Source organism: Neltuma alba, unplaced genomic scaffold, assembly GCF_004799145.2.
Source record: "Neltuma alba isolate B1F8T4 unplaced genomic scaffold, ASM479914v2 tig00000619_pilon, whole genome shotgun sequence".
Lineage (NCBI taxonomy): Eukaryota > Viridiplantae > Streptophyta > Magnoliopsida > Fabales > Fabaceae > Neltuma > Neltuma alba.
In genome coordinates this window covers 29,838-57,682 of record NW_021632117.1, presented here as the reverse complement: position 1 = coordinate 57,682, position 27,845 = coordinate 29,838, and the positions used below count along the sequence as shown (strand labels likewise).

Below are 27,845 nucleotides of genomic sequence, written 5' to 3'. Positions count from 1 at the left end.
GAGCCCTTAAATCCCATATCAATTAGATGGCAGTCAGAGATTATCTTTTGAAAGTTTAGTATCTTTCTCATATCTTTTGGTTTCCCTCCCTATTTCTCAGCTTGGCTAGTGAGTGCATTAAAGTCTCCTACACAGAACCACTCTCCCTATATTCTATGAGCTATAGCGACCAACTTTTCCCAAACTCTCTTCTTGCCTGCTTCTTTTGGCAGGCTATATGTCACATTCTGCTAATTTTAACCCTAGGAATGTGAATAATAAATTAGACAGAGGGTCAAGTAGTGAAGTAGACTCAAAGGTTAAATAACTTTTGAGTTGAGACCCAACTCTTGTTTGGATTCATATTTTTAAAATTATCAGTCCAAAAAGGGCAAAATAAAAAAATTTGAGAAAAATTCTAAAAAATTCTTAGAAAATAGTAAAAAGGTAAATTAGAGGTTTTGAAACCTTATTTGAGGCCCTAGAGGTGGAAATAACACAAAAATAAATTATTACATAATTTTCTATAAACAGAGGTTTTTCAGGAAAAAACAGTAAAAAATTAGCCCGAAATAATTATTTTAAATATGTAGAGGTCTCAATAATTCTGAAAAAATTTTGAGAAAATTATTTAAGGATTTATTTGAGTTTATGAAATTATTTTCAGGCCTTGGAAGTGAAAGTATTAATTTTAGAATAATTATGTTTGAAATCTTATCGGTAAAGCCTGATTTCGAAAAAAATTCAAAATAAATAGTTAGAGGCTGAAATAAATTTTGAAAATTTTTAGGAGCCTTTGCTATATTAAAATATGATTTTTGATAGGAAGAAATGAATTTTTAGAGGTCCAAAGGTATTTTTGGAAATTAGAGAGGAATTTTAGCCGATACAACGAAATCATGTGGAAAAATGTTTAGAGATGCAAGGTGATACTTCTCCCTTCTTTCTCTAGCCCATTAGACTTCATTTTGGGCCAGAAATGAACAATAATTTCATGGCCCAAGTGTTGCACATGATTATGGAATAAAATAATACAAAATATCACACGATATTATCCTAAACATTATCTCTTAAGGGGGCACTTGTACACTTCCAAATTTTTGCAGCATTTTGAGGTGTCCACATGTCCCAAAACCTCCAGATTTTAAGGGATACTTGGAAGGAGGAGGGGGCCGCATTGAGGTCTATAAATACCCCCTTTTCTACCTTAAATTTTGGTTACTTTGAGCACTGAAAGGGGGGAGGTTTTGCTACAGAAAAACTAATCTTCTAAGCCAAGAAAACACAGAAAATAATCAAGAAATTATCAAGCAAGAATCAAGGATTAATCAAGGTATGTTCAAGCTTTAATTTAGCTATGTTTCTAACTTGTTTCAAGAGGAGTTTAGTGGCAAATTTCCAATGGTACCTTGCCGTCTAAATTTTTGAAATAATGAGGAATGGTTAGGGAAGGATAGAAACCATGAATATGAGCTTGGAATAGCTTGCTTGGTTGATGTTTGAATTGATTTTTGGAAAAAATTCTAAGTTCCCTAAATAAGGAGCATTCCGGCCAATCATAGTTCATAGGGTTAGAAATTGTTTCAGTTTAATTTGATTCTTCCGATAAGTTTAGAATGTTTTTTTGTGTGGGAATATACCAAGAAAAAGTGTTTAAAATCATTGGAATCAAAAATGAAAATTCTAACCTTAAATTATATACAATTCGGCCAAGTGAGAATGAATACCCTAGGATTTGATTTTTATTGTTTTGATGCTTTCAATGGATTTAGAAGGTGATTTTGTGTGGGGATATAAAGAGAACATGAGTTTGGCAACATTAAAATTGAAAATGGAACTTTGAACCTTGAGGTATCAATTCGGCCAAGCTCATATGGACAGGAAGGTGTTTGATTTTGAGAAAACCAAGTTGATATTTGGATTCCTACAAAATTGTGTAGGAATGGCCCAAGAGATTGATTGAAACAAAGATAGAAATTAAAGTCAAAAAGTCAAAGAAAGAAAGGATTATAGAGTTATGTTGATACCTAATGGTATTTCATGTGTTATGGTTGATAATTTGGCATGTATTTATGCATGAATGAATAGGATTTGAGCAAGAGAACAAGGAGGAATATTAAGGGATCAAGAAGGCTGAAACTTTGGATTAAAAGAGGAAGCATGGAATTTACAATTTTAATGTTGACTTACTTGATTGTTATATGATATTATCCTTGGAATATATGCCATATGTTATTTAAAATTGTTTGATGATAATGTGTTTGATTTGCTTGCATGGTACGCCTTGGCATAATGCATTAATTTATTGACGTGGAATGATTTGATATGGTTTTATATGGCAAAGAGGTAGAGAAATGTTTTATGGAATTGATTATAATATATCTTGCGTGTTTATCATTATTATTGTAATTTCTTTGCTACTGAGATTTCTATGAAAGATCATTCTTCTCTATGTTCAAACAACATCAATAGGGCAAGCGAGTGGTGTGGCTAAGGGCAAGCAAGTGCTGCCACTATGAAGAAGAATGTTATGAATTTTATTTGGAATTATGAAGTTATGATGAACTCTATGCACAAGTTTTGTAATGTTTATGGATGTGTATGGATGATCAAATTGGATTGTAAATTATGTTAAATGACTTATTATATGCTACATTATGTGGCTGGATTATATTGGAAATGGACACGGCTTTACTTGGTCAGGTTTTGATATAAAAAGGATAAAAGTTGACTTTTTAAGGGCAAAGTTTGATCATGTGAAATTATGAGCAAATGATGGAGTTTAGGCCTGAAACTTAATAGTCCAATAGATCACATTTTTAGCTTTAAAACAAGTGGTATTTAGAGTTTTGTACAAAGAATTATGCCCTTCTAAAGTTGGACATAAATCCTAAAAAAATTGGAAAAATGACCAAATGAACAGTACATCTTAACGTGAAAACCGGGCACACATGAGCTGGATTCGTACTCTAATTATATTTTTTCCTTAAAGATCTCATTACAAGCTTCAAGTAGGATTTGGAACCATATCATTTCGATTTTTTTTAGAATTAGTTATAATTTTTCAAAGTTTGAAGAAATTAAGGATTTTCATGAATAGTAAATTGAGGAGAAAGTTTTAAAAACTCAAATTTTTCTAGCTTAAGGACTTGAGTTATAGTTCCAATTGCTCCCACTTGATATAACATTGGGTATTAAAGTAAGGTGTGACACTATACATAAAGGTAGCATATTTGGGTACAACCTATTATTAGAGCAGATCATGGTGTGTACTATGTTCTTGGAGGAATGGAGAATATCAACAATAATGCTGGAGTCCCACCAAAGTGCAAGACCCCCACTGCGGCCCTTCGGGTTAACTATCCAGTCTTCTTTAAAACCACATTTTCTTTTCTGTTTTCTGACAACCTTTTCCTTTTGTTTGGTCTCCATTAAGAAAATCAACTATGGTTTATTCCTCTTGTAAACCTCCTTGAGATTCTTAATTGTCAGGGCTACCCCAATACCCTAACAATTCCAAGAAAGGGCGCTCATGGCTCCACAAGGGCTGTTTGAGGCTAGCCACTCGCGCCTTCAACAGTAAAAGAGGTATTGTCATCCTGTCCAATATCGAAACTGCAACCCTCAAAAGTGGACATAGAGGAGGCAGCAGTAGAATTGAAAGCTAACCTTCATCTCAATTGTTATTTTGTTCTTTGGACATTCTTCTTTTTAGGGAATATTATCTTAGCAGAGATTTCCACATGGCTACCTTGCACCACTTCTTCTGATTTCTTTCTTTTCTTTTTGCACTGTGGCGAATCAATAGTTGGAGGTGTACGCTTCAACTTGACGTCCCCTAATTGCCGAGTTACTTCAGAAAGGGGAGATCCCGGCATATATGGTACTATAGCTTTTGAAATATCCTGCCCCTCTGACTTCAGGACACGACTTTCCCTATCCTTCCTCTTGTACATTTAATTGGACTCGGATTTGTCTTAGAGATAGCAGATGGGTTGTCTCAACCTTTCCTCTTTGAGCTGACTTTATAGAATCGATTCATGGGTAATCTAATGGGTAGGGTGTTTTGGGCTTGAAACTTAGAGCCCAAATTTGGGCCCTTCGGGTTCTTTTCCTGGTCATCAATTTCACTCTTTCCTCAGTGTTTGTCCCTGTCTGACTGACGGTTTCTAGCCTGCCAGGTTCAGTAATCCTACCTTGTGGCGTGGGTGTCCAATCCTTCTAAACCAACTTGTCAGTCCCACTCCCCAGTGTCTTCTTCACTGAGCTTATAGGCGAAACGCCTTCATCCAACTACCAAAATTAGATTCCTCATCACCATTAATCTTGTCTGAAGAGGGGCAAGTTCTTTTTTCGTGGCCTATTAGACAGCATTGATAGCAAAAGGTGCTTAATCTCTCATATTTAATCTCTACCCACACATCATCTTTATTCGACCTTGGTACCCAGAAACTAGTAATAAGGGGCTTATTAATATCTAGAAGAACTCTGGCTCTCAAGAAATTTCTAACAATCTTATCTTCCTTCATGGGACTCTCTACTGCAACTACTTTTCTCACTGCAGAACCAAGTTGAGTAGCATTCTCAGTATTCACATAGCTAAATGGTAGTCCGTGGAACCAGACCCAGAAATGACATCTGCTAAAGTCAACCTCCTTATATAGTATATCATCATCCCAAAGTTGAATATTCAACAGATACAACTGTATTGCCCATGGATAGCCCCAGGGAACCTTGAGGTAGTAATCTCTCTCAGCAAACTAGAATACAAAAGCATTCTTCTCGATATCCAGAGTCACTACTTCACCTTTCAAATTCCATCCCTTTTTTAGCATAGATATCACAATGCCCCTGTTTAGTTCCTTCGACACCTCTAACCGACCCACAAGAGCTCTACCTTTTGCCGATCCTTTGTTTCTTTCTAAAGTAATGGCCTTCCCAGCACCCAACAACTGGCCACTCTCCATCCTAGTCACCATAACCTCCCGTAACCTCCCATCTCCAAGCACTGTGAGACAGAGTAGACTGCACAACACTCTCTTAAACACGAAGAAGGTAACCCCTTTATACACTTTAGGAAATGCACTCTTTCATGCTCTTAGCACTCTTAAGGAATCACGCTCTTTCGCACTCTCTCCCTATCACAGTGGGTAACAGTGAAAAGCACAATCCCAAAGGTCCCTTACCGTCACCGGAGAGGAGAACTGCAAGCCACCCTAGTGATGGTGAAAGACTCTCACATACGGAGAGGAGAGAAAAGGCTCACCCTAGTGGTGAGAGATTCTCCTTAATATAAAGCCTTTCAAAGCTATAAAGTTCTTTTATGCCATTTGATGTTTAACTATTAGCCCTCAAGGTTTTGATATTTGTCATTATTAGATTATCCAAGTACTGTAGATTTTTCTTGTCATGTTATTTATTGGAACCAAACTATTCTTTTATAAAAGAACTATTACAAAAATGATGTGGCTTCTAGCCATTCACGGGGTGTTTGGTTTCACATAAAAACTTTTTAAAAAGTGCTTTCATGCAAATCAAAATAAAATTCCAATCACATATTTACTTCATATATTGTAAAATCGTTTTTATATCATGATTTGGTTTCTACCCAAATACTTCTTTAACCACAAAATAAAGAATATTATCACTACTAGCCATCCAATAACATGAATTTAAAACATCATTAGGTACCACATTGATTATCACAAGTATGAAAGAATAAAACTTGAACTTCTAAATGATGAACTAAGAAATATCGGCATAAAATAATGTAAGGACAAACAGTAAATTCTTAGAGCTCAATGTGATTAATATTAATCTTCAATCATTCATGGATGAATAAAATATATAAAATGATGTGAATAAATGAAAACATAAATGTATAAATGAATATAAGAGAGAGAGATAACATAAATCAAAGATATAAAGAGAGAGGAGAAGGGAGAAGATGCCAATATAACCAAATGTCTCTTTGGTCAAAAATAAATAAATAAATGTCAGAAGAACTATTCCAATAATATAAATAAATATAATATTACTCCTCTGGTCCTTAATATAGAATTTAATTGTTGAGTTAAATTTAGTCTTAAATGTTAGACTATTTTTTATATTTATCAGTTTTTTCTAAATGACTCCTATGGATAATCCCTAAACCATAATCAAATAAGAGAAGAAGAGGATATTAAAGAAGAAGATTATAGTGTTTTAGGAAAAACATGTCATATTTTTTTATAATTAACTAACTTATCTAATTTTCTTAATCTAATTAACTTAGTTAAACAGATCTTACATTAAAGACCAGCGAAGTGTATATATGTAGATATTATGCATGGAGGTAACATGTACATAGACTTTTTGCGCTCTTATAATATATATCACGTGAGTCATTAAATATACGATAGAGAAAGAAAATTCTGGCAAGAAAAATGATAGAGAAAGGAAAGATAGAACAACGAAGCATATAACAAATGTATGAAAAATTAAAATTGCGCATCGGTAAGGGATAATTGTGCCCTTTTTCACTTGGAGGCACCATATGTGCATTACATAGCCTTGGGCCTCCAAACCCAACCAAGAGTTACACAAAATAAATAGAAATATTAATTCACATAAGTGCACTATGTGTAATCTTTGTGTTATAGAATAAAAAACTCTTAAAAACTATTCAATAAAGAAGTTATAGAGTATAAGATGTGAAGGGTTAAAAGCTCAGAGAATTTATAGAGATCCACGTATTCTAATATTTATTAATTATTAATTTATTAATATAATTTTTGATTTTTAAAATTTGGGTCTATTTTGGTTTTAGTCCTTCAATTTTCAAATCCATGATTTTAGTCCTTGAAATTTATTATGTTTTAAAATATCAGCGCCCAAAAGTGCAATGGTATTAAAATTTGCTAAGGCGTAATAAATGGTATTAAAGTGATAAGATCACACATAATTGGACCTTGTATGAATAACACGAAAAAATATGTCCTCAAAACACCATGTAGAGGATGATTATATAGAAGATGATGAATTCTCAAAATGCAATGTAGTAAGCAATTGTTTAAACAACAAGAAGGAAAAAAAAGTGCTAAATAGCCATATTTGGAGGACCTATTCTTTTTTTTTTTTTTTAATTATCCATTATCCATATAAGATTTGGGTGTCATCCTGTAAGCATATTTTAATATTGTTACACCTCTAGAGACTAAAAAGGTGTTTGGATAGAAACTAAACAATAGTTTTAAAAGTGTTTTTACGGTATACGAGATAAATATATAGAGGAGTTTGTTTTGATTTACGGAAAGGTATTTCTGAAAAGCACTTTTAGGTGCTTCCAAACACCTCCTAATATTTTAAACAGGCTAAATTTTAGAGACCAAACTCATATATTTATAATTTGATGGATTAAAATCAAAATAGACCTGAATTTTAAGGATAAACAATTGTATTAATCTTAATATTTATTGGAATCATCAGAGTTTTCATTTTTTGCCATCAGCCCACCGTTCTCCCCTTTTTCCGTTTGTGAACTTTCTGATAAAAAAAACAAGAAAGGAAAAAATACCATCGTGCTCGATTCTCTTCCCTTTGCCGTCGTGGCTATGCTTGTCCAGTCTCTACGATCGCTGCTAGTGGGGGTTGAAGTTTGGGTACCGTAACTGTCCAGCTCCATTTATCCTTCCTTGGTTCTGCTCGGCGTCGCCTCATCTTCTCGGTTCCCTCCTCCTCCATGCTTGGAGTTGCTACTCATTTCTTTCGGCACTGTGGTGTTCGCGGGAGCGTCACTCTTCTTCCTATATTTCCTGAGTTTCTACGTGAGGGTGTAGGCAGATCACCATCTTCACTTCTCTTCTTCTCTTATGCGTCCATTGTGCGGGGTATGTATCTATAGGTTCTTCCTCTGATTTTCAGGATGCTCCATTTTTATTGTGTGCAGAATGTTGCTTCTCCTTTGTTGTGATGTGTGCGGATTGGAAATAGTGGCTGTTTCTTTACTTGATGGTGGGTTTGAGTTGTATCAAGTTTTGGTGATTAGTTAATATTGGATTTACAATTGTAATGTATGAAATCTGGGACTATGATTTTAAGAAGAATGCCTTTGGAGCTTGTCAAATTGTATGCGCACTGGGTGCTCGATGAAAGTTTTGAGAGGTAATGGGCTTATCTAGGCATATTTCTATAGTATTTTGATGGTGGAGAAGAATTTAGTCTCTATGTTGGATTCACTATGATTTAAATCTTCCTTAAAGTTAAATTTAAAGGCTTTATAACTTCATTATGACGTTGGAAACAGGATTGTTGGGAAATTTCAATGATTAGGTTTGCTTCTTCTTCTTCCCCGTTTTTTGCTGGTACTAAGATGCCTATGAGGTGTTTGGCTGTGTTTATTGAGTTGTTGGAGATATTTTTAAACGATTTAAAGAATATAAGTCTAAATTAGAATATTAAGTTATTGCTTATGAATTAGTGGATATGAATTAAGTGGATGTATCCTTATATAGAAGAATTTGTTTTTGTAAATTCGCTAAAGGAAACGACAATGATATTGTCTTGAGCTAAAGTGAATCAGTGGATGGTAACATTGAGTTGTTAAAGGGTTTGAAGGAAAGTCATAACTCCAATAATAGCTGAACGTGGCTAAAGTGATAGGGAGTAAATCATAGTGTATAAATTTGTATGATCTTGATGTTATAATTGGAAAGTGAAGTTGTTTCTTTATAACTTAAATAATTATGGATTAAGAGTTAGAGGTAAAGGGGGTTTAGTTTTTTACATTAGAAGAGTTTGAAACATAAGTTTAAGTATGATAAATGGATTAGATAGGAGAGTATTTATATAAGGTAGTGACTTAATTGGAAGTGAAAACTATGATTGAGCTTGGAGAGACTTTGAAGCATATAGTATGGCATTTTGAAACTTTAAATTATTGTAGTTGCTTATAGTTGAGTTAATGTCGGAAGGGAGTTATATAGCTTATAGATAATTAATATTCTTTACATATATATTTATATAGGGTGTTTGGGGAGTGAAAATCTTGATAAAAGTTGTAAGAAGTAGATTATTGAACTTGGGAACACATCAGGTGAGTAAATAGCATTTCAATTGATAACTATAAGAATTGTTTTATTTCAAAATACTGTTTTCAATGGATTCACATGTATTTTAATATTGTTCTAATTATGACATTAATTGTATCGTTTGAAGCATTCTCTTTATCCTGGTTTGTCCTTTTTGAAAGAAAGTAAAATTTATTCTATGATTGATTTTTTTTCTTGTGTTTTGAACTCATGACTTGATGAAGTATTTGACCACTATAAATTAAATGATTAACTATTAAATTATATTTCAAATAAGGTTTTCATGTGTTTACGTGTATATAAGATGCTTGTTAAATAGTAGTAATGTTTTCTTCTTATATAAAGATATTTAAGAAGTTGAGGATTTCATTCATTTAAAAATTTTCCTAGCTTTATGTCACAAATTATTATTCATGCATGGAATGGATCAAGATTTTGGAAGATGTTACTTGCTGGGTTTGAAATGATTCAGAATCATCAAACTTGCAAGGTTTTTTAATTTCCATGTATGCTGGAAAATAAGGGATTGAGGATAAATGGTTGCTAATGGCAGTTCTGTTAGCCCTTGGCGCTTCATGATATACCTAGCTAGTAGGGTGATTTGGAGGTGTTTGCATGGTGTGACGGCCAACACTGGGGTGGACTTTCATGAGTATTACTCACACTTGTTTTTCATGAGCACTTCTAGCCATGCCAGACATGTTATTTACTTTCGTTGACTGTGTGTCCATGCTGGTTATTGTTCTGTCTAGGTCCTAATAAAGAATGGAATTCTTTTTCAACTTCGTTTATTGATTTTCAAATAAGCAAAGTTTTTTGAGTATATTTTTATTATAAATAGCATGATTATTTCTTTCCTTGTTTTCCTTGTATTCCTAGCCACCCAAATGTTTAAATGATGAATAGTTATATAGTTGATTCTTTACTGTTTAAATGCCAAATTACTTTGACCTGTTATGATTTAATACGTTTATTATTATATTTTATGTTTTATTGTTGGGACATTATTGACCAGAAAATATTTTGGTCTCAATAGTGTAGCTGATCCTGTATTCTTACTCACCATTGAGAGGCATTTATGCTGAATTGGAGTTGAAGAATTGCTCTGAATAACCCATTTTGTGTTACATTTTGTAAATCCTGTTCTAGGTGCTCCACGTAAACTATAGTTATGGTCCTTGCCTTCGTTACGGGTTATATATCTATTAGTTTGGAACGGAGCTCCCTTTGTTGAACTATTGCTGAATACTTACTGTGGAATTTTTGGAACGTCCCATTTTGCAGGGGAGTTTTTGTAGAAATTTCTATAAATAGCTTGGGATTTTTTGTTTATATGAAATGGATCAAAACTATATTTTGTATTGTAAGAATGTCTATAAATATATGTGTGGAATTTTATATGCATGCAAGGCTTAAAGGATGTGGGTTTTCTCATAATCTGAGTTGGCCACACTTTATTTTTGAGGGTTTGACATTTTATTTCAAAATTGTATTATTTAACAGTTCTCTATCAATTATTTTGAAATAAGATTCAGGTTTAGACTACTGATCTTGGTATGCATTGAAGTACAGACTTGGAGATGGAGGCCTCGAAAGCATGTTCTGGAGATACATCTTCTGACTCAGGCTCTAAGTTTGCCTCTTCTAGCCCAACTTTAGTCCACTCTGAAGGATCCACTCCATTGCCTCTGCCTCCTATCTCGCTCCTCAATCCTCCAAATTCTCTTGGTACTCCTGTTTTTTAGCTTATATTATTCATTGTTTAGTAAACAGAGTGAAAGATAATTATGATTTTCCTAGAGAGGCTACTGATGATTCAAGGGGAAATATAAAAGTGAATAATAAAAATTAACAAAATGTGCGCAATCTCAGAATCCTTTTTTTTTTTTTTTTTAACCTGCACCTCAATCTAAATTAATGGTTAAAAGTAGAATTTTTTGAATTCAATGACTTATTTCATATTTTTGAAGTTCTATTGCAATTAAACAAAAGCTCCTTTGTTATTTATTTCAAGTTTGCTTGTTCTGATGTTATATGCCATCTAATGACAAGTATTTATTGTTTTAATGGTGAAGATTCTCAAGATCTTCTACAGACTGTTCAGAGAAGTAGAGTTAGGAGCTTCCCTCATGTTGATGGTAACTATGCCTTGCATATTTACATACCAAGTAAGTCTACCGTGTTCATACTTTAGTTGTTTATTTTTAATATTTTGTCATGAGGTATCTCAAAGGCCTCCTACTGGATGATTATAAAGAAAGCGTTTGACAGGGCGAACCATATATTTCAGACTTCCTTACATGGACTGCGCATATTTTCCTTACAAATAAATGGAGTTTTGGGGCTTGATAAGGATTTTCAGATATGCATTTGTTCAGAATATTACTTCATCGTGTGTCCCAAAAAAAAAAAGAAGAGAATAATACTTCATCAAATCCTAGAAATTCTCATGAAGAAGTAATGTTAACGAACTTTTGTTGAAAAAGGAATGGCAAAATAGGTATAGAAATTAGTAATAAGCACAACTTACAAACTTATGGATTTTTGTGGTATCGTTATGGTTCTTGTATTTTCTGCTCTTTTTCCCTTTTGTTTTTCAAAGTTGATGAGGATGATAAATGGGTGTTAACTTACAAACAAGGGCGATTTGCAATTTCTCTGGGTTGCTTTTGTTTTAGCTCAGGACATTGTGGCAGGTGGAAAATGGGGCTAGATGTCTTATGTTCAAATCATAATGATAAGTTCTGAAAGTACCCAAATTGAAGTTTTATGTAGGATGTGGATATGCCTGTCTATTGGAACAAGCTTACTTTCAAAGTTCAACTGTTCAAGTACGTGCAGGATATCTGTGGGAAGCAGAGTTGCAATGCAGTGAACTTTTTCTGTTCTGTTCTTGCCACTAGATATATGATTTCTTCACCCTATAATGTGCTACAACTCATCCATGCTTTCTCGCAGTCTGCATACCATTTCAATCAAAGAAAGAATTGGCTGCCTTCTTGAAGAAAGTCTCATCTCAGGAGCCAAGTCTTCATGCTGTTGATGTTGATTTACCACTTAATATTCTCCATAAAAATGAAGAGAAGCTTGAACGGGCTGTTTTAGGGAGGGAATTTCATATTAGCTTGGGAAGAACTGTCCCGATACGAGTGCATCAGATTGACTCCATGGTATCCATGCTTCGACAGAAACTTCAAACTCAACAGGGGTCAGTTTGTGCTTAAATTGGTCAAGTGTCAGTCAGAACGCCATGTGTTTTTCAGTTTGCCTATGTTCATCTTTGCCTCTAACTCTTTTTCTTGTGGAGCAGTTACTGGATTGACTTTAGTAAGTGGGAAATTTTTGTAAATGATGACCACACACGCACCTTTTTATCGTTAGAAGTGGTTCAAGGAGGGCTGAGAGAGGTATGCTTTGAAGCCTTTATTTTTTTAATAATATTTAGCTGTTTTTCTTGCTATGTTAATTTTTGTGGTTATATATAACTGATTTGTGCAAGTTAAACTATTTTGTCATTGTGCTGGTAGCGTGATATTTGTCACTTGTGGCTTGGCATTTCCATTTCATTTGGTTTTTCTATTATCCATATAGCATGTTTATGTAGAGTAAATTGGGAAAACTTCTGGGTTTTTTTGTTATGAGCGCGGGAAAGTGAGTTCAAAAACCTAACCGAGAATAATATTAGTCTGTCCAAAATAATCATGGGGACCACACTTAGAAGGCCATAAGGGAAGCATCTTAAAGATCATGCCGAATTTGAAAAATTATTTGATAATTCTGTTTTGTAATATGAGAAATAGGAACACTGATATGGACATTATAGTATGGCAAAATCAAACTGGTCCAAATATTATGCCTAAGTTTTTCTCAATGTCTATTAGGCGGATGTTGGCTAGTGAAGACACAACACGTAGCACTAGCTGCTTGTAACTGTTCTTATCATATGTCATGGGTATTTGATGGGCCTAGTACTATGAAGGGGGCAATATATGGTAGAAGAAAGTCCAAAATGAATCAGAACAACCGGACACAACCAATGGGCCCAAACATAACCCATACGTAGCCCAATAACAATTGGAGTTAGTTTTTTAGGGCTGCGTGCCTGAGGGAGGTGGTCAAGGATCATGTGAAAGGATTAGGAGAGTGTCTGACCTCTCTAATGTCAGGGAAGGCTTTATCCCGTTATTTCCCATTTTGCTAGTTTTTTTCCTACTATTTTCTCACTGTTTTGCTGCTAGCTACTATTATCTCATACTATAATTAAGATTTCTAGACATGTTTACTGCATTTTCTCTCTTTCTTGCTTCATTGAAGGGGGAACTGTATCGTTTTATCCTGGTATTTGAAGTTAATATAGTAGGTTCTATCAAACTTGGTATCAGAGCGGGTGCTTTCCCAGGGCATGGTAGGAACCATAATGGAGGCAAGACTTGAGAATGTGGAAAGGGCAGTGGGAGAGGTGCAATGAGCAAGTGTGGAAGCCAGAGATGAATGCATAGAAACACGGGGTCTGATGAGACAACTTCAAGAACAGAACACAATTATTCTTGCTCAACTACAGGAGCAAAGAAATGCCATCTTATTTTAGAACCAAAACCGTCCTCCAAATGTTGAGATTCCAGCGACAGAAGGAGGAAAATGGTAGATATGACTATTAACTTAGAGGGAGATGAAAAGAGTATTGGACAGAAAAATGAGGACAACTTGGAGAAAAAGGGACAAAAATATTGTCTATAAGCTAGAAATGCCTCTGTTTGTTGGAGAAGATCCAATGGGATGGACATGTCGGATGGAACCATACTTCAATGTCATCAAAGTACCGAAACATGAGAAATACTTTAAGCTTGACGCTGCAATTGTGGGGTTAGAGGGGTGTGCTGTAAATTGGTTTCAATGGATGGAGATTAAAGCTCCCATATCCGACTAGAAAACCTTCAAAATCGCTGTGATTCAACATTTCCATTGTAACCAATAGTTTGATAATTATGAGCTGTTGGCTGGGTTAAAGCAAACCAACCATGTGTCAGAACTTAGAGAGCAATTCAAACACCTATCAGTGACCCTCCTCGGCATACCTGAGGAATCATGAGTCGGCGTATTTTTAAACAGGTTAAAGGACAAGGTGAAGGCCGATGTTTATTTAACGAAACCTCACAATCTACAAGAGTTGATGGCCTCCATTGAAATGGCCTAATACTAAACCATCTAAAGTTATCTGGTCCAATTGAAGCCCAGGATCTCCCCTTCTTAGCTTCACTAACGTGTGCGATAGAGAACAAGGTATTTGTTGGTGATTCGAACAGTGGACTTAAAAAGCAATGAAGAACAATAGGCAGCTAAGAGAGTTAAGCTCGTTGTGCAGCGTTTATTACAAGATTATCTAGATGTGTGTGAACTAAAAAAAAGTCTACCACCCCACAGTGCCCATGACGATTCTATCACTATTAAGGAGGGTTTTGTACCTCCCATTGTCCGATCCTACAGATGTGCATATGGGCACAAAACAGAGATTGAGAAGTTGGTCGAGAAAAAAGATGGTAGTGGGAGATTTTGTGTTGATTACAAAGCACTCAATTAAGTAACCATACCAGATAAGTGTCCTATACCTGCTATTGATAAGTTGCTCGATGAATTAGGGGGTGCCACCATTTTTTGTAAACTTGATTTAAAATATGTTTATCATTAAATTCGTATTAAGTCCAGGGATGAACACAATACTGCTTTCCAAACTCATGATGGCCATTATGAATTTCTGGTTATGCCTTTTGGGCTTACCTATGCATTGTCTACTTTTCAATCATTATTGAATGACATTTTCAGAGACTACGTGAGAAAGTTTGTGCTAGTCTGTTTTTGATGATCTATTGGCGTATAGCAAGGATGAAGCTTCTTACTTGGAGCATTTGAGGGTGGTCTTACAGATTTTGCAGCAGCATGAGAAAGTTATGAATCCCAAGAAGTGCTTCTGGACAGAGCAAATTGGAGTATCTTGGTCACATCATTTTAGCTCAAGGAGTGCAAGCTGACCTGACTACGATTGAGGCTATGGTCAAGTGGCCTATTCCCAAGGATATCAAGAGCTTGAGAGGATTTTTTAAGGTACATTGGATACTATAGAAAATTTATTAAAGTTTATGGAAAAATAGCAGCACCTCTTGATGAAGAAATGGCAGCACTATCTTGCTGCCAAGCCTTTCATCATAAGAACGGATCAAAAAGCACTTAAGCATTTGCTAGAGCAGTGTATTATTGCATCTGATCAGAAAAGCTAGGTATTGAAGTTAATAGGCTATAATTTTGAGATAAACTATAAATTGGGAAAAAATACAGGGATGCAGATGCTTTATCTCAATGAGACAGCCATGGTGTTGCTCTTAATGCATTTTCACTATGGCAGTACACTGATATTGAAGAATTTGAGACCAAGGTAGCTAAAGAGGAAAACTTATATGATATTTGGCAAAGAATCCTACCTATGAAAAAGTTTCAGTAGGATACCGATCACAGAGTTTCATAATTCACCAATAGGTGGGCATTTGGGGTATCTACGAACTTACAAGAGGCTTGCAGAAGTGGTGTACTAGGAAGGTATGAAAAAAGATGTGCAAGAACAAGTATCTCAACGTGAAGTTTGCCAATGTAAAAGGTATAAGGCATTTAGTCCAATGGGGCTACTACTACCCTTACCTATTCCCTTACAAGCATGCAAAGATGTGAGTATGGACTTCATTATAGGGCTGTCTATATCTAACAGACTTGATACCATTATGGTGATAGTTGATCGCCTCACTAAGCATGCCCACTTTACTCCTCTGTCACACCCTTTTTCAGCTAGTAATATGGCTGATGTTTCCATTAAAGAGGTGGCAAAGCTGCATGGGTTCCTGAAATCAATAGTTTCAGATCGTGATGGGGTGTTTATTAGACAATTTTGGCATGAGTTGTTCAAGCAATTAGGGAGAGCACTTAAATACAGTTTGGGCTACCATCCATAAACTCATTTGTTAACTAGAGCTTAGAGACATATTAAGATGCTTTGCTAGAGAATATCCTAAAAAGTGGGTAAAGATGCAAACATGGGCTGAATTTTAGTTCAACACTACCCGTAATAGGTCAATTGACACCACTCCCTTCAAGGCTCTTTGTGGCCGAGACCTTTTTACTATTTTTAAGTGGCAAGATGATGGTTCAAAAGTAGAAGAGATTAGTGAGCATATTAAAGAGTGCATTGAGGTTCTGTATCTTCTCCAGTCTTGTCTTGAGCAAGCTCAATTAAAGATGCAGCAGCAAGCCAACAAAATGAGATGAGATGTTGAGTTTATGGTGGGGTACCAAGTTTACTTGCACATTCAACTGTATAAGTTGAAAAATTTAGGTAATAGCTAACATGAGAAACTATCACCAAGGTATTATGGGCCCTATGAGGTCATTCAAAGGATTGGAAGGGTTACTTACAAGCTAAAATTGCTAGAAATAGCTAGGATGCACCCTTTTTTCTATGTTTTACACCTTAAAAAATAGCAGGTTCAACTACTTCCTAATTTCTTATCTGAGGAGTATGAGTTGCAGGTTCAGTCACAAGATGTTGTGAAAGTGCACACCATGACTAATAGGAGTAAACTGATCCTAATCAAGTGGTGTGATTTACCGGATTGTGACAATAACTAGGAACATATGCAAACTATCAAGCTGCAATTTCCTCCCTTTCCCCTTGAGGACAAAGTTAATCTTGTAGAGGGGGCGAATGATGGACCTAGCACTATGAAAGGGATAGTATATGGTAGTAGAAAGTCCAAAATGGACCAGAACAACCAGACACAACCAATGGGCCCAAACACAGCCCATACCCAGCCCAATAACCATCGTAGTTTTCTAGGGTTGTGTGCTTGAGGGAGGCAGACAAGTATCATGTGGAAGGATTAGGAGAGTCTCTGACCTCTAACGTCTGATGTTGTCTGATTGTTTTGCTACTATCTAGTGTTATCTCAGACCGGAACTAGGGTTTCCAGACCTGCCTACTACATTTTCTCTCTTTCTTGCTTCATTGAAGGGGGAACTGTACTATCTTATCCTTGTATTTGAAGTTAATACCGCAAGTTCTATCAGTATTACTTTTTGCCATGAAAGAGCATGGCATCGTTGGAATGCATATAGACTCAATGTATTAGTAGTCATTTGCACGTAAATCATGCATTTTGTGATGTGACGCCAAAAAAGTGAAAGCTAAAAATTGAAATTGAAAAGCCTCAGATATATGAATTCTTTTGGAGAGTGTTTCAAGGACGTCTTTCCTTTTGGAATGATACTGGCTCATAATGGGTAAATCTGATGACTAAGATGTTAACAAACTCAGAAAAATGAATTCGACAAATTCATTTATTGAAATTCACTTTTTGGCACACATATGCCTGAGAATTTTTTGCTTTTTAATGCATTTCAGATAACAAAGCAAATTGAAGTTGTCAATGGTGTTTATAAGCTTCACAATCTCCCTGAGTTCTACAAGGTCAGTGGTTTTATCACTTGTGATGTTATGTCTTTTTTGCACTCTTCTATTTATGGACGAGGACATGTTCTCTTTCAGGATCCTCGGCCTCACATATCCTTAGCATGGGCTTTGGGTGACATTGGTCATTCCCTGAAGAAAGTGGTTGAAGAAATAATAAAGAGCCATGCTACTGAGGAATTTGTTAAAAAATGTGCTTTTACCTATAAATTCAAACGTATTAAGTGTAAGATTGGCTGCAAAACATACAAGATTTGTAAAGTTAAAATGGACACTGATGGACATTGATATGTTTAGAAGTAGGAGTAAAATTTTTGGCTGCATAGATTTTTATCTGAAATCATTTGTGGGATTAGTGGTGAGCAGTTTGGGGACATTCTTTCTTTTAAAAAAAAAAAAAGTCTCCTCTACTTATTTTTACAAGGCAAAAAAAGATTTTTTTTGTCCTATTTATAAATCACATCATTGTAGCGTGAATGTATTATTTTACCTTTCATTTGTTATCGTGTGGATTGTTATTTTCTTGAAAGTTATATATATATATATATATTAAATAGAGAAAAAGTTGGTTGATAAATTCTAATGTAAAGTTAATGAAATTCAAAGTTTTTATTGGTTTTGACAGAAGTGACTAAGAAATAAAATCAGAAAGGTATTTATTGAATCGGTAAATTTCCTTGCAGGGTGATAAATTGATAATTTGACATGTAGTAAATTCTAAGTATGTCCTTTTAAGTTTTTGCATACCCATTAATAACTTCCATATACCACTTTCACCTAGTAATGGATCTTCATGCCACCAAGCAACTTTAAAGATGATGTGCACAAAAAAAAAAACAATAAAAGATAAATAGCATACGAAAAAGAGCTAGAGAGAGAATGTTTTCGGACATATAAGGAAGAAAAAATCATTAATGAGAAGGATACCTTTAACAAAAACCAAGGAAGTATCTGAAGGACTTGGAGTATCATTTTGGTGATGAATTGGCTAAAATATTAGCAAGGGAAGTGATCTAGTTCTAGAAAGTTAGATAAAATGACTTAATGATAGAGGGTGAGATATAGCTTCTTATCACGCTAAAACAGTGATAAGAAAAAGGAGGAATCAAGTGCACACCTTAAAAAATCATGCAAGAAACTAGATAGAAGGAAAAGAGGAGCTAGTGCAACTATGAAACTCCTTATAAAGGCTCTTTCTGGAAAAACATAATAGAGAGAGGTTTAACACAAAGCATAGTTAGAAAAAGGCTTAGCCAGGAAGAAAAGAAAGAGTTGGAAAAGCTAATGACTAATGAAGAAATTAAAGAGGCTATGTTTACAATTGGGAAGCTTAAAGCGTTGGGGGAGGATGGTTATCTAGCACTATTCTTTCAACGCAACTGGGAGATAATGGACTGTGTGTGAGACTTTGTCAAGGAAGCGTGGCTCTGTACTGAAAAAATTGGAGATATGAACAAGACTCTAATCACCCTCATTCCAAAAGTTGAGACACTAGAGAAAGTTAGCCAATTGTGGCCCATCTCATTATGCAACGTGGTTTATAGGTGCTTACCCAAGATTATAGTGAAGAGACTCAAGAAACTCATGCCTAAGTTGGTCTCACCTTCCCAAGTGAGTCTCGTTCTGGGTCGAAATATCCATGATAACGTACTCATTGCCAATGAGATGATCTGCTCTATGAGAAGGAAACAAGGAAAGAAAGGATTTATGGCTATAAAATTTGATTTGGAGAATGCATATAACAGATTGAATTGGAACTTTAGGGGAAGAGTCTTATAAGAAATTCAATGCTTGAGTGGAATGAACGACATGATAATGAAAGGTATAAGCATCACAATGACATGGTTGTTATGGTAATGGGGAGAAATTGGAGGAATTTGATCCTTTATAAGGTTTTTAGCAAGGCGATCCTCTCTCATCTTACTCGTTTGTTCTCGGCATGAAAAAACTTACATACCTCATACTAGACACTCAAAGAGAGAACATGGAGAGGAATGAAAGCGGGATGTAAGGGCTCAATTTTTACTCCAATGATGTTTGGTGACAATCTGTTTTTTTTCTTTTTGCAGAGGTTGATACTAAACAAATTGAAACTATAATGGAATGCATGTAGGTGCTTGGAAAAATATTGGGACACAAAGTGAGCAATGAGAAAACATAAATATATTTCTCAACTAATGTCGTGCAACACATCAGGAAGGAAATTTGTAGAATTTGTCAATTTAAAGAAGTGGATGACATAAGAAGGTATTTAGGTGTAGAAATATCTTTTCTGTGACGCAGAAAAAATAAATACAAGAATATGCTCAAGGGGGTAAGAAAGAGGCTAAGTGAATGGAAAGCATCAAGTCTATCAACGGTAGTAAGAATCACTTTGGTAAAAGCAATAACAAGCTCAATGTCTATTTACCCTATGCAACATGATAGATTATTGCAAGAAGTTGTTGATGAAATTGAACAAGAGCAGAGGAAGATTATATAGAGAGAACAAGGAAGCAAGAGGAGATGGCATGCTATTGCAGAGGATCAAATGTGCAAAGTAAAAGAGAAAAGTGGAGTGGGTATTCGATACATGAAAACAATGAATGACACTTTTCTATTGAGGTTACAGTGGAGGATGCGAAAACAACCAGAAGATATGTGGGTTCATATCTTAAAAGGGATATATGAGAGGGATGAACAAGAGGGAAGAAAAATTGTAGCAAAGGCAAGTGATTCCTGGTTGTGGAAAGAATTGGTGAAAATGGAGGCGTTTCGTGAAGAGATAGAAGTGAGAGGGGGACAACAAACAAATGTCTGGTTTGACTGATGGGTACCCTAAGAAGAGACGCTCAAAACAATGAGGATGGAATCAACAAGCAACTGACAGTAAGTGATCTGGTTAGGGAGTGATATTTTCATTTGTTCGCGTTTTAACTTAGGTTGTTAGTAGTGTTTTTGTTGAGTTTTATAGGTCTTAATTAGTTTTAATCTAGTTAGTTAGAAGTTTTGAGTAATTGCATCACTTTAGTTTATTCAAGGGCATTTTGGTCACTATTGTTGTGATCACTCGTTAGTCGTTATTTGCATTCCTTTTTAGAATTCTAGATATTACAACTGGTTGAATTTCCTTGCAGATCATTTAGAATGTCAACTCAAAATTTGGAAATGACAACTAAGAACCAAAGGTATTGTTGTAAAGGACTAAGGAACGTTCCAAAAATGATAGAAAAGGACCAGAGGATCATAACGCACACTTCATTAATCTGTGCAATCCACCATGACAAATGACTTGTAACAGTACTAGATTCATATTTTCAACTCGAAATCCATTTGCCCACTTGGTATGATTTAGACTATCTAATCCTTGTCGAAACCAAAAGCAATAGGCAAAGACAGTACAAATAGTTGCAAAACTAGGATTTCCTCTCTTTGAAATAGTGGATACAGAGGGGTGTAGAGGAGGATTGTGGTGCCTGTGGAATGAACCAGCAAGGCATGTGGAGATAGTAGAAAAATCTTTACAATTTATCCATGTTCAAATTATAAACCATGAGTACTAGACCTGGTACATGACAAACATATATGTGAGCCCGGTGGCATCTAGAAGAAAGGAGCTTTGGAGAGACCTAAGGAGGATGCGTGAAAATACTCTAGATGCATGGTGCTTGAGAGGCGACTTTAACGCCACACTCATGGTATGATGAAAAATTGTAATATCCACAAACGGACCCTTACAAGCATTTCATAGATCTTATGGATGAAGTGGAGCTACATGATCTTGATTTTATTAGACCAAAATTTATGTTCATGCGATGGTGTAGAAAGCAAAATAGATATATGTTTGGGATCACTAGAGTGCATTGATGTGTTCCCCAATAATTTGGTGACTTACTTACCTTGGTGTAAATCAAACCACTGGCATTTACTGTTATGACTTGATGGTTGTTTAATGAGATGAAATGACGAGTGACTGTTCCAATTCCTTGTAGCATGAATTTTACATGTTGAGTTCACTATGGAAAGGAGAACTAGAACAATGGAAGTAAGTGGAGAGAACATGCATCAATTTTAGGCTTGCAAAGTTTGGAACAAACATACTTTTGACTTCACTGGCATAAGAAAAAGGAATACCATAAAAACACTTGAACAAGAGAATATGAGTAGAAGTGCATACCAATCTCTCTAATGAACTTAAAGATCTACAGTAGATTCTCTAGAAGGAGTTAGAAGAGGTAATGCTCTAAGAATCATTAATATGGACTTAGAAAGCTAGAATGGATTGGGTTGTGAGTGAGGATAAAAATGCCAAGTATTTTCATAATCGTGCAAATGGAAGAAGGAAAAGAAATTTTGTGGGGCCATAAAAGATGGTAACGATGATTGGGTCTATGACCAACAATAGATAAAAAGACTAGCAATTAACTTCTTCTTGGTTTTGTTTAAAGATGAGAAAAGAGAATAGACATTGCTTGCATGCACATGTGCCTATTCGGATTGAGGGGGAGATGATTTGAGATACCTGTATAGGTTGATAGATGATATTAACATGGGGGCCCTAAAAGCTGCTAGATCAGATTGGCTAAATATGTTATTCTTTCAAAGTCAGTCGAGTCATGTTGGGGCTTCAATGTGTGATTACATTTGAAAATTTTAGGAGCAACCAACTGAGGTTGCAGAGATCAATGATACTTCCCTTGTGTTAATCCCAAAGGAAGAACATCCTGAAGAGTTGAAAAATTTACGACCTATCAGTCTTTGTAAAGTTATTTTTAAAATTACCACAAATATGGTGGTAGACAGGCTAAAGGGGATCATTTCACAAGTGATAAGCCCAAAGCAATACAGCTTTGTACTAGATCAACATAGCTCAGATAATATAATTATTGGTCATGAAGTCATGTCGTCTGTCTAGTTTCTTGTCTTTAGGATTACAAGAGACAGGTCCTCTTAAGATCTCATTCTAATTCTTACACTTGTTTTCAATCCGTCTATATAGACTCCCATATTAAAGTGCATGGAATCCTCTATTTCACTACATCCAAAGGTATAAATAGCTTATGTATTCGATCCTCTTCGAAGCCATAATTATGCTATGTATGCCTTAACTTGATCAAACAGCCACATAAAGGTTTTAATTTTAATAATTTCGATTTAAAAGTTGAAGAAATGTGGTTATAAAATTTTAATAAGGAAAACATGTAAGATAAAAGAGTAAAAAAAAAAAAGAAAAGAAAAAATCGTGTAACCTTACTTCTCCATTTTTAAAAAAAAATTAAACACTTAATATTTTCCCCTCTCATCTATTTTTTTTCATGCCAAACAAATTGTGAGAGCATAGGGAAGCGACTTATAACTGAGTCTTCCAATTGCTTTTCAATGTTGTAATGAGAGATTTGTTAGAATGAAAGAACGCCTAAGAGGAGGGTGAACTAGGTTGTATTAAAATTATAACAATAATGTACATGAAATAAGGTAGACTTAAAAAAAAAATTTTCACCAAAGGAGTAGTAAGTAAGAAGAATACAAGCAGATTATGCTAGTTCAGCCTGACCATTTAACCTAAATCATATCCCTAAAACACATATGAGAGTTCCATTATAGTTGTCAAGATTTAACAGGCTCTTGGTGCCTTAATACAATAATTGAATACACTCAAATGCTTTCCCCTTATTCTTTGTAAGGACATAACCCACTCAAGATTCCCACAATCTTGAGTATCTCTTGAAGTGAGTAATGAAAGCTTATATATTTCTCTCTTACGGAGCGTAAATGATCATCACTGAAGCTTAGTATTACAACTCAAAAAAATAGAGTAATAAATAAACAAATTGAATGTAGCAAAGTGGTAGTTCATGTTCGTTCATGGTCTATTGAATGCTTCATCTATCTATAATTGGTCTTCATTAACTACCTGTTATACTCAAAGCTTTCTTACCGATGCAAAGAAGATTGAATAAGTTAGTAGCTTGTAACAGTTGTGATGCATTTAATACTTCTAATATAAATTGGCTTAACCAATGTCATTTTTTTGTTGGGCTACTAATCATGTGATAATCTTGCTTAAATGCATCATTAGTAACTCATAGAGTCAATGAGATTAAAATAACAATCATTGTGTGAGCTTTAAACAATTAAACATCAAGTGTCTAGCACTCTTGAACATATTTAGAACTTTGAAAAGAAAAAATCTTCAAAACTCGAGTCTTTCATCGAGAAGGCAATTTTTCAAAAACTTTTTTGAGAAAACTTCTTTAAACATAATTCGCCTTGAAAAATTAAGATAAACCAATCAAAGCATTTTAACCAAAAATTAGGTAGATTAAAAACGTATTTGTTATCATCAAAACATAGATACCAACATTCTTCCTCTTTTTGATTATGGTAAAGCTTTATGAAACAATAAAGTAATAAAGACAGATAGTAGACACATAAATGAATTGAACAAGAGTTAGATGGAGATTAAGAGTAATAAGGCTCAGTACAAGATAGCATTAAACTAGAATTTTTCTAAGTAACAAAGTTTAGTACAACAAGCATAGTAGTTCATTAATGCTCTGTTGAATGCTTTGTCTATTTATAGTTGGTCTTCATTAATTATTTGTTAGATTCAAAGCATTGTTACCGCTACAAAGAAGATTAAGTAGGTTGGTAGCTTGTAATGGTTGTGATGCATTTAATTCTTTTGACATAAAGTGGTAACCAATGTCATTTTTCTATTGGACTACTAATCCTATGATAATCTTACTTAAATAAATCATTAGTAATTCATGAAATCTATGAGATTAAAAGAACAATCATTGTATGAGCTTTAAACAATTAAACATCAAGTTTCTAGAACTCTAATCGACAAATGTATCTCTCGAGTTGGTTTTCATTAAATGTCTCTAATGCAACATTGATTATCAATTATGTTGTCAAAAAAAGACTCCTCAGTTTGCTTCTATTTTTTGTTGGTCAGAACAAAATATCCTACAAAACAGGCTTCTAGATACTTTAATGCTTAAGTTAGTTAACAAAACAATATAATGTTAGATTTAAATAACTAAATCAAGAAAATTGACAAAATTTCTTACAATTTATTAAGATTTACTGCTTTCAATTCTCTTCTTATATATGTGAACTATTGTTGTGTACGAAGCTTTGTGAAGATATTAGTAAGTTGAAGATCGGTGGAAATGAATTCAATCTTCACATCCTTTTTTTTTTTTGCACATGATCTTGAATAAAGTGATGTTGAATATCAATATGCTTAGTTTGGTCATTATGTACTGAATTCTTTTGGAGACTTATTGTGCTTGTGCTATCATAAAGAATAGAAATTTCTTTGAGATTAAGCCCTAAGTCTTGTAATTGTTGTTTCAACCATAATACCAGAGCTCAACAACTAGCTGTAGCCATAGACTCAGATTCTATAGATGAAATGGCTATAATGTCTTACTTCTTGTCGAACCATGAGAAGAGAAAACCTCCAAGAAACTAACATTGTCTACTTGTACTTTTTTTGTGTGACTATTTTATATTGGGAAAATTCTAATTAAATCCATTTGAAATAGCAAAATCCTAATTTAAGTATACATTTTTAACAAATTCTTAATTAGGCCAAGAGGCCTAATTGGAGATTTCTAAATGTTGCTAAAAGACCAAAATGGCCTTCATAATTAAAAAGCCTAATTTTAGTTTTAATTCTTTTAATTGAATTTAACTAACATGTTTTTTTCTTTAAATATTATCATATGAAAATTTGGCCAAAAAATTATCATATAAAAAAAAATCACGATTATGGCCAATAAAAAATAACTGAAAAGTCAAGATAAAAAAATGTAGAATTTCTAGATATCCATAGAACAAAAATATGGGAACTAATAAAAATTTTACGATTTCAAATGTTAAAGATTAACAGGATCAAAGATTTTTTTTGTGTGAGAAAAAATCAAATAAAAGATTCATGAAATTCTTGAAAATCTATCAAAATTAATTTTACTGTTTCACAAATTACATTGAGACATATCAATTCATTTTTAATTTTTCGGCCTCCAAGATTTATTCAATGTCAAATTTTTATTATATAAAAAATAACTAAAAGGTCATAAATTCTAAAGTTGACATAATGTCCACAAGTACGAAACACAACTCTGACATAAAGTCTAAGAAAGTCCACGCCCTCATTAGTAAATCTACTAGAATAATTAAAACTAAAATTAGGCTTACACCTACATTCAGTTTTTCTTTTTGATTACAAAGAGGCATTTTGGTCTTTTAGCAACATTTGAAAATCCCTAATTAGGCCTCTTGCCCTAATTAGGAATTTGTTAAAAGTATAAGCCTTAATTAGAATTTCATTATTTCAGATGGATTTAATTAGGATTTTCCCTTTTATATTCTCCATGGTCAGCATCTAAATAAGCTAATAATTATTCTGCTCCACCTTTAAGATAGTAGATTCCAAGGTTTGGTGTTCCTGCAAGGTGATTGAATATTCTTTTGACAACATCTTCTTGTGATTTCTTTGGAGCTGATTGATATCTTGCACATAATCTATCACATCCAGTAATATGGTAAATAGGAGTAAGGATCTTTCTAAGCATTTACAGGCCAAAATAATATGAAGAAATAGAAGAACATAATTCTTAAAATTTATGTTAATGTCGGGGCAAAAGAACAATTCCACAAAAAATACGGGCAGGATTATGTAATTTTGAAAATATGTTAGAAATTCCTAAAAATTACAGAATAATCATGGAAATTAGAGGAAAGCCCCTGAAAACTATATTAATTTTTAAAAGGAAGAATCTTGATGGGTATTTATTATGATTTTCCAGTTAGTTTTGGAAGTTTGACTAATTAAGAAAAATTGGTCAAAATTAATTATAAAAAAATATTTTTGAGCTTTGGAAAATTGATAACAAATAGGGATAATATACTTTGGGAATTATATGACAATGTACAAGTGGTTTTATGCCCAAATTATCCCTAAAAAATTATAAAGGAATTTAAGGGTGAATTAGGCCAAATTGAAGTCTTTTATTTGGGAAATTCCAAATAAATACTCTTAAGGAAAATTAAATTTCAAGAAAATTCACAAGGTATCCCAAGGAATTATAAGAGATTATGAACTAGAAGAGAGCCCCTTAAATGCTAAGAAATTTCTTAACAGCTTTGCCAAACAAAGAAATCCCTATGACAAGGAAAATAGTTTTCCTCTTTATAATTAGTGGAAAATTAAGATTGTAACAAAGGAGGGCATTTTGGGAAGAGAAAAATGAGAAGAATGGATTATGGATCTAACAAAAAATAATTACAGTGACCAGGATACTGTAATTATAGAATAGGAATTAAACTCAGAACAAAGTGCACTGCTAAAGTGAAAAGCTCTCTCTTGTCTTTTACTTAGCCCACAAGTTGCCACTTGTCAAGCCATCAATAGAGAGGATTTGAGTGCCAAGTGTCAAGCCAAGGGTGGAGAGTATTTTGACTTTAGAAAATGGAATTCTTTTGGAATTAAATAAATGATGAAAGAGGTTGCAAGAAGAGATAGGAGCTTGACACTTCATCATGGCAATTAGTAGGACCTTGGAGGGTTAATGCAAGAGACAAGGCTTATAAATAGACACTCCTCCCCTCTTGCAAGACACATATTTTGGCCAACATAGGGAACCTCTTCCAAATTTGATTCTTGAAGTGTGAACAAGAGAAAAGCTACTACCTTTGATCAACTAAGCTTGGATTTAAGATTAGTAGGTTGTTCTATTGTGTTCTTGCTTTGATTCCTTAGTTTGTATAGTTGAAAAATTTGTTTTCCCTCATGGAGAGGTACTCGCCAAAATTATAGAGGGTTAGGAGAAGGAAGTTTTGATGTTGTACCTAGTTAAAACACGTTGGTTCAAGGTTATTTCAAGTAGTTTGTGTTGATATTTGAAAGATCTCATGTTTGGTTGATGAAGGGTACTGTTTGGCCATTCTGAAAACTATACCTTAGGATGTGTTTTTCATAGTTTTGATGCTTTCATTGTGTTTAAAATGAAAAATGATGTGAGGTAAACCTAAAGAACAAGTATTAGAAGCATTAGAATTCAAGTTATAATTTTTGGAGTTCAAAACCCCCTATTTGGCAAACACTGGTTCTTAAGGAAAGAATTTTCTGTTCATGAATCCAAGTTCATATTTGGATTCTACATAAAAAATTATATAGGATTGACCTAAGAGGGTAATTTTAGGTTAAAGAAAACAAAGCTCCAAAATTCAAAGAATTAAGGGTTAAAGGCTTACTTAAGCTTTGTCATTGAGTAATGTGTGGTTTCAATTGTAATGTG

At 34.3% G+C, this 27,845-nt stretch overlaps 1 protein-coding gene across 4 annotated transcripts; it reads left to right on the top strand.

Moving 5' to 3' along the window:
- The first annotated feature begins 7,569 nt into the window (after positions 1–7,569).
- On the top strand, positions 7,570–17,893 carry LOC114742156 (U6 snRNA phosphodiesterase-like). Of its 4 annotated transcripts, none has more exons than XM_028930425.1 (7): positions 7,570–7,847; positions 10,620–10,775; positions 11,123–11,185; positions 12,006–12,255; positions 12,358–12,454; positions 17,488–17,553; positions 17,632–17,893. In XM_028930425.1, exons 1-7 carry the CDS (start codon positions 7,700–7,702, stop codon positions 17,839–17,841), a joined length of 990 nt encoding a protein of 329 aa, XP_028786258.1. In that variant the 5' UTR covers positions 7,570–7,699; the 3' UTR covers positions 17,842–17,893. The 4 variants fall into 4 exon arrangements, with proteins under 4 accessions (XP_028786258.1, XP_028786251.1, XP_028786277.1 ...); XM_028930418.1 differs by having other exon boundaries at positions 11,123–11,215; XM_028930444.1 differs by having other exon boundaries at positions 7,789–7,847; positions 10,615–10,775; positions 11,123–11,215.
- Positions 17,894–27,845: the final 9,952 nt, after the last annotated feature.

What these genes read in the sequence shown, in the direction of transcription:
- LOC114742156 (XM_028930418.1), top strand. Translation starts at nt 7,700, where the DNA reads ATGCTTGGAGTTGCTACTCATTTCTTTCGGCACTGTGGTGTTCGCGGG. An exon ending in CAATCCTCCAAATTCTCTTG is followed by an intron (nt 10,776 to 11,122) that starts GTACTCCTGTTT and finishes TTAATGGTGAAG; the next exon opens with ATTCTCAAGATCTTCTACAG. An exon ending in CTTGCATATTTACATACCAA is followed by an intron (nt 11,216 to 12,005) that starts GTAAGTCTACCG and finishes GCTTTCTCGCAG; the next exon opens with TCTGCATACCATTTCAATCA.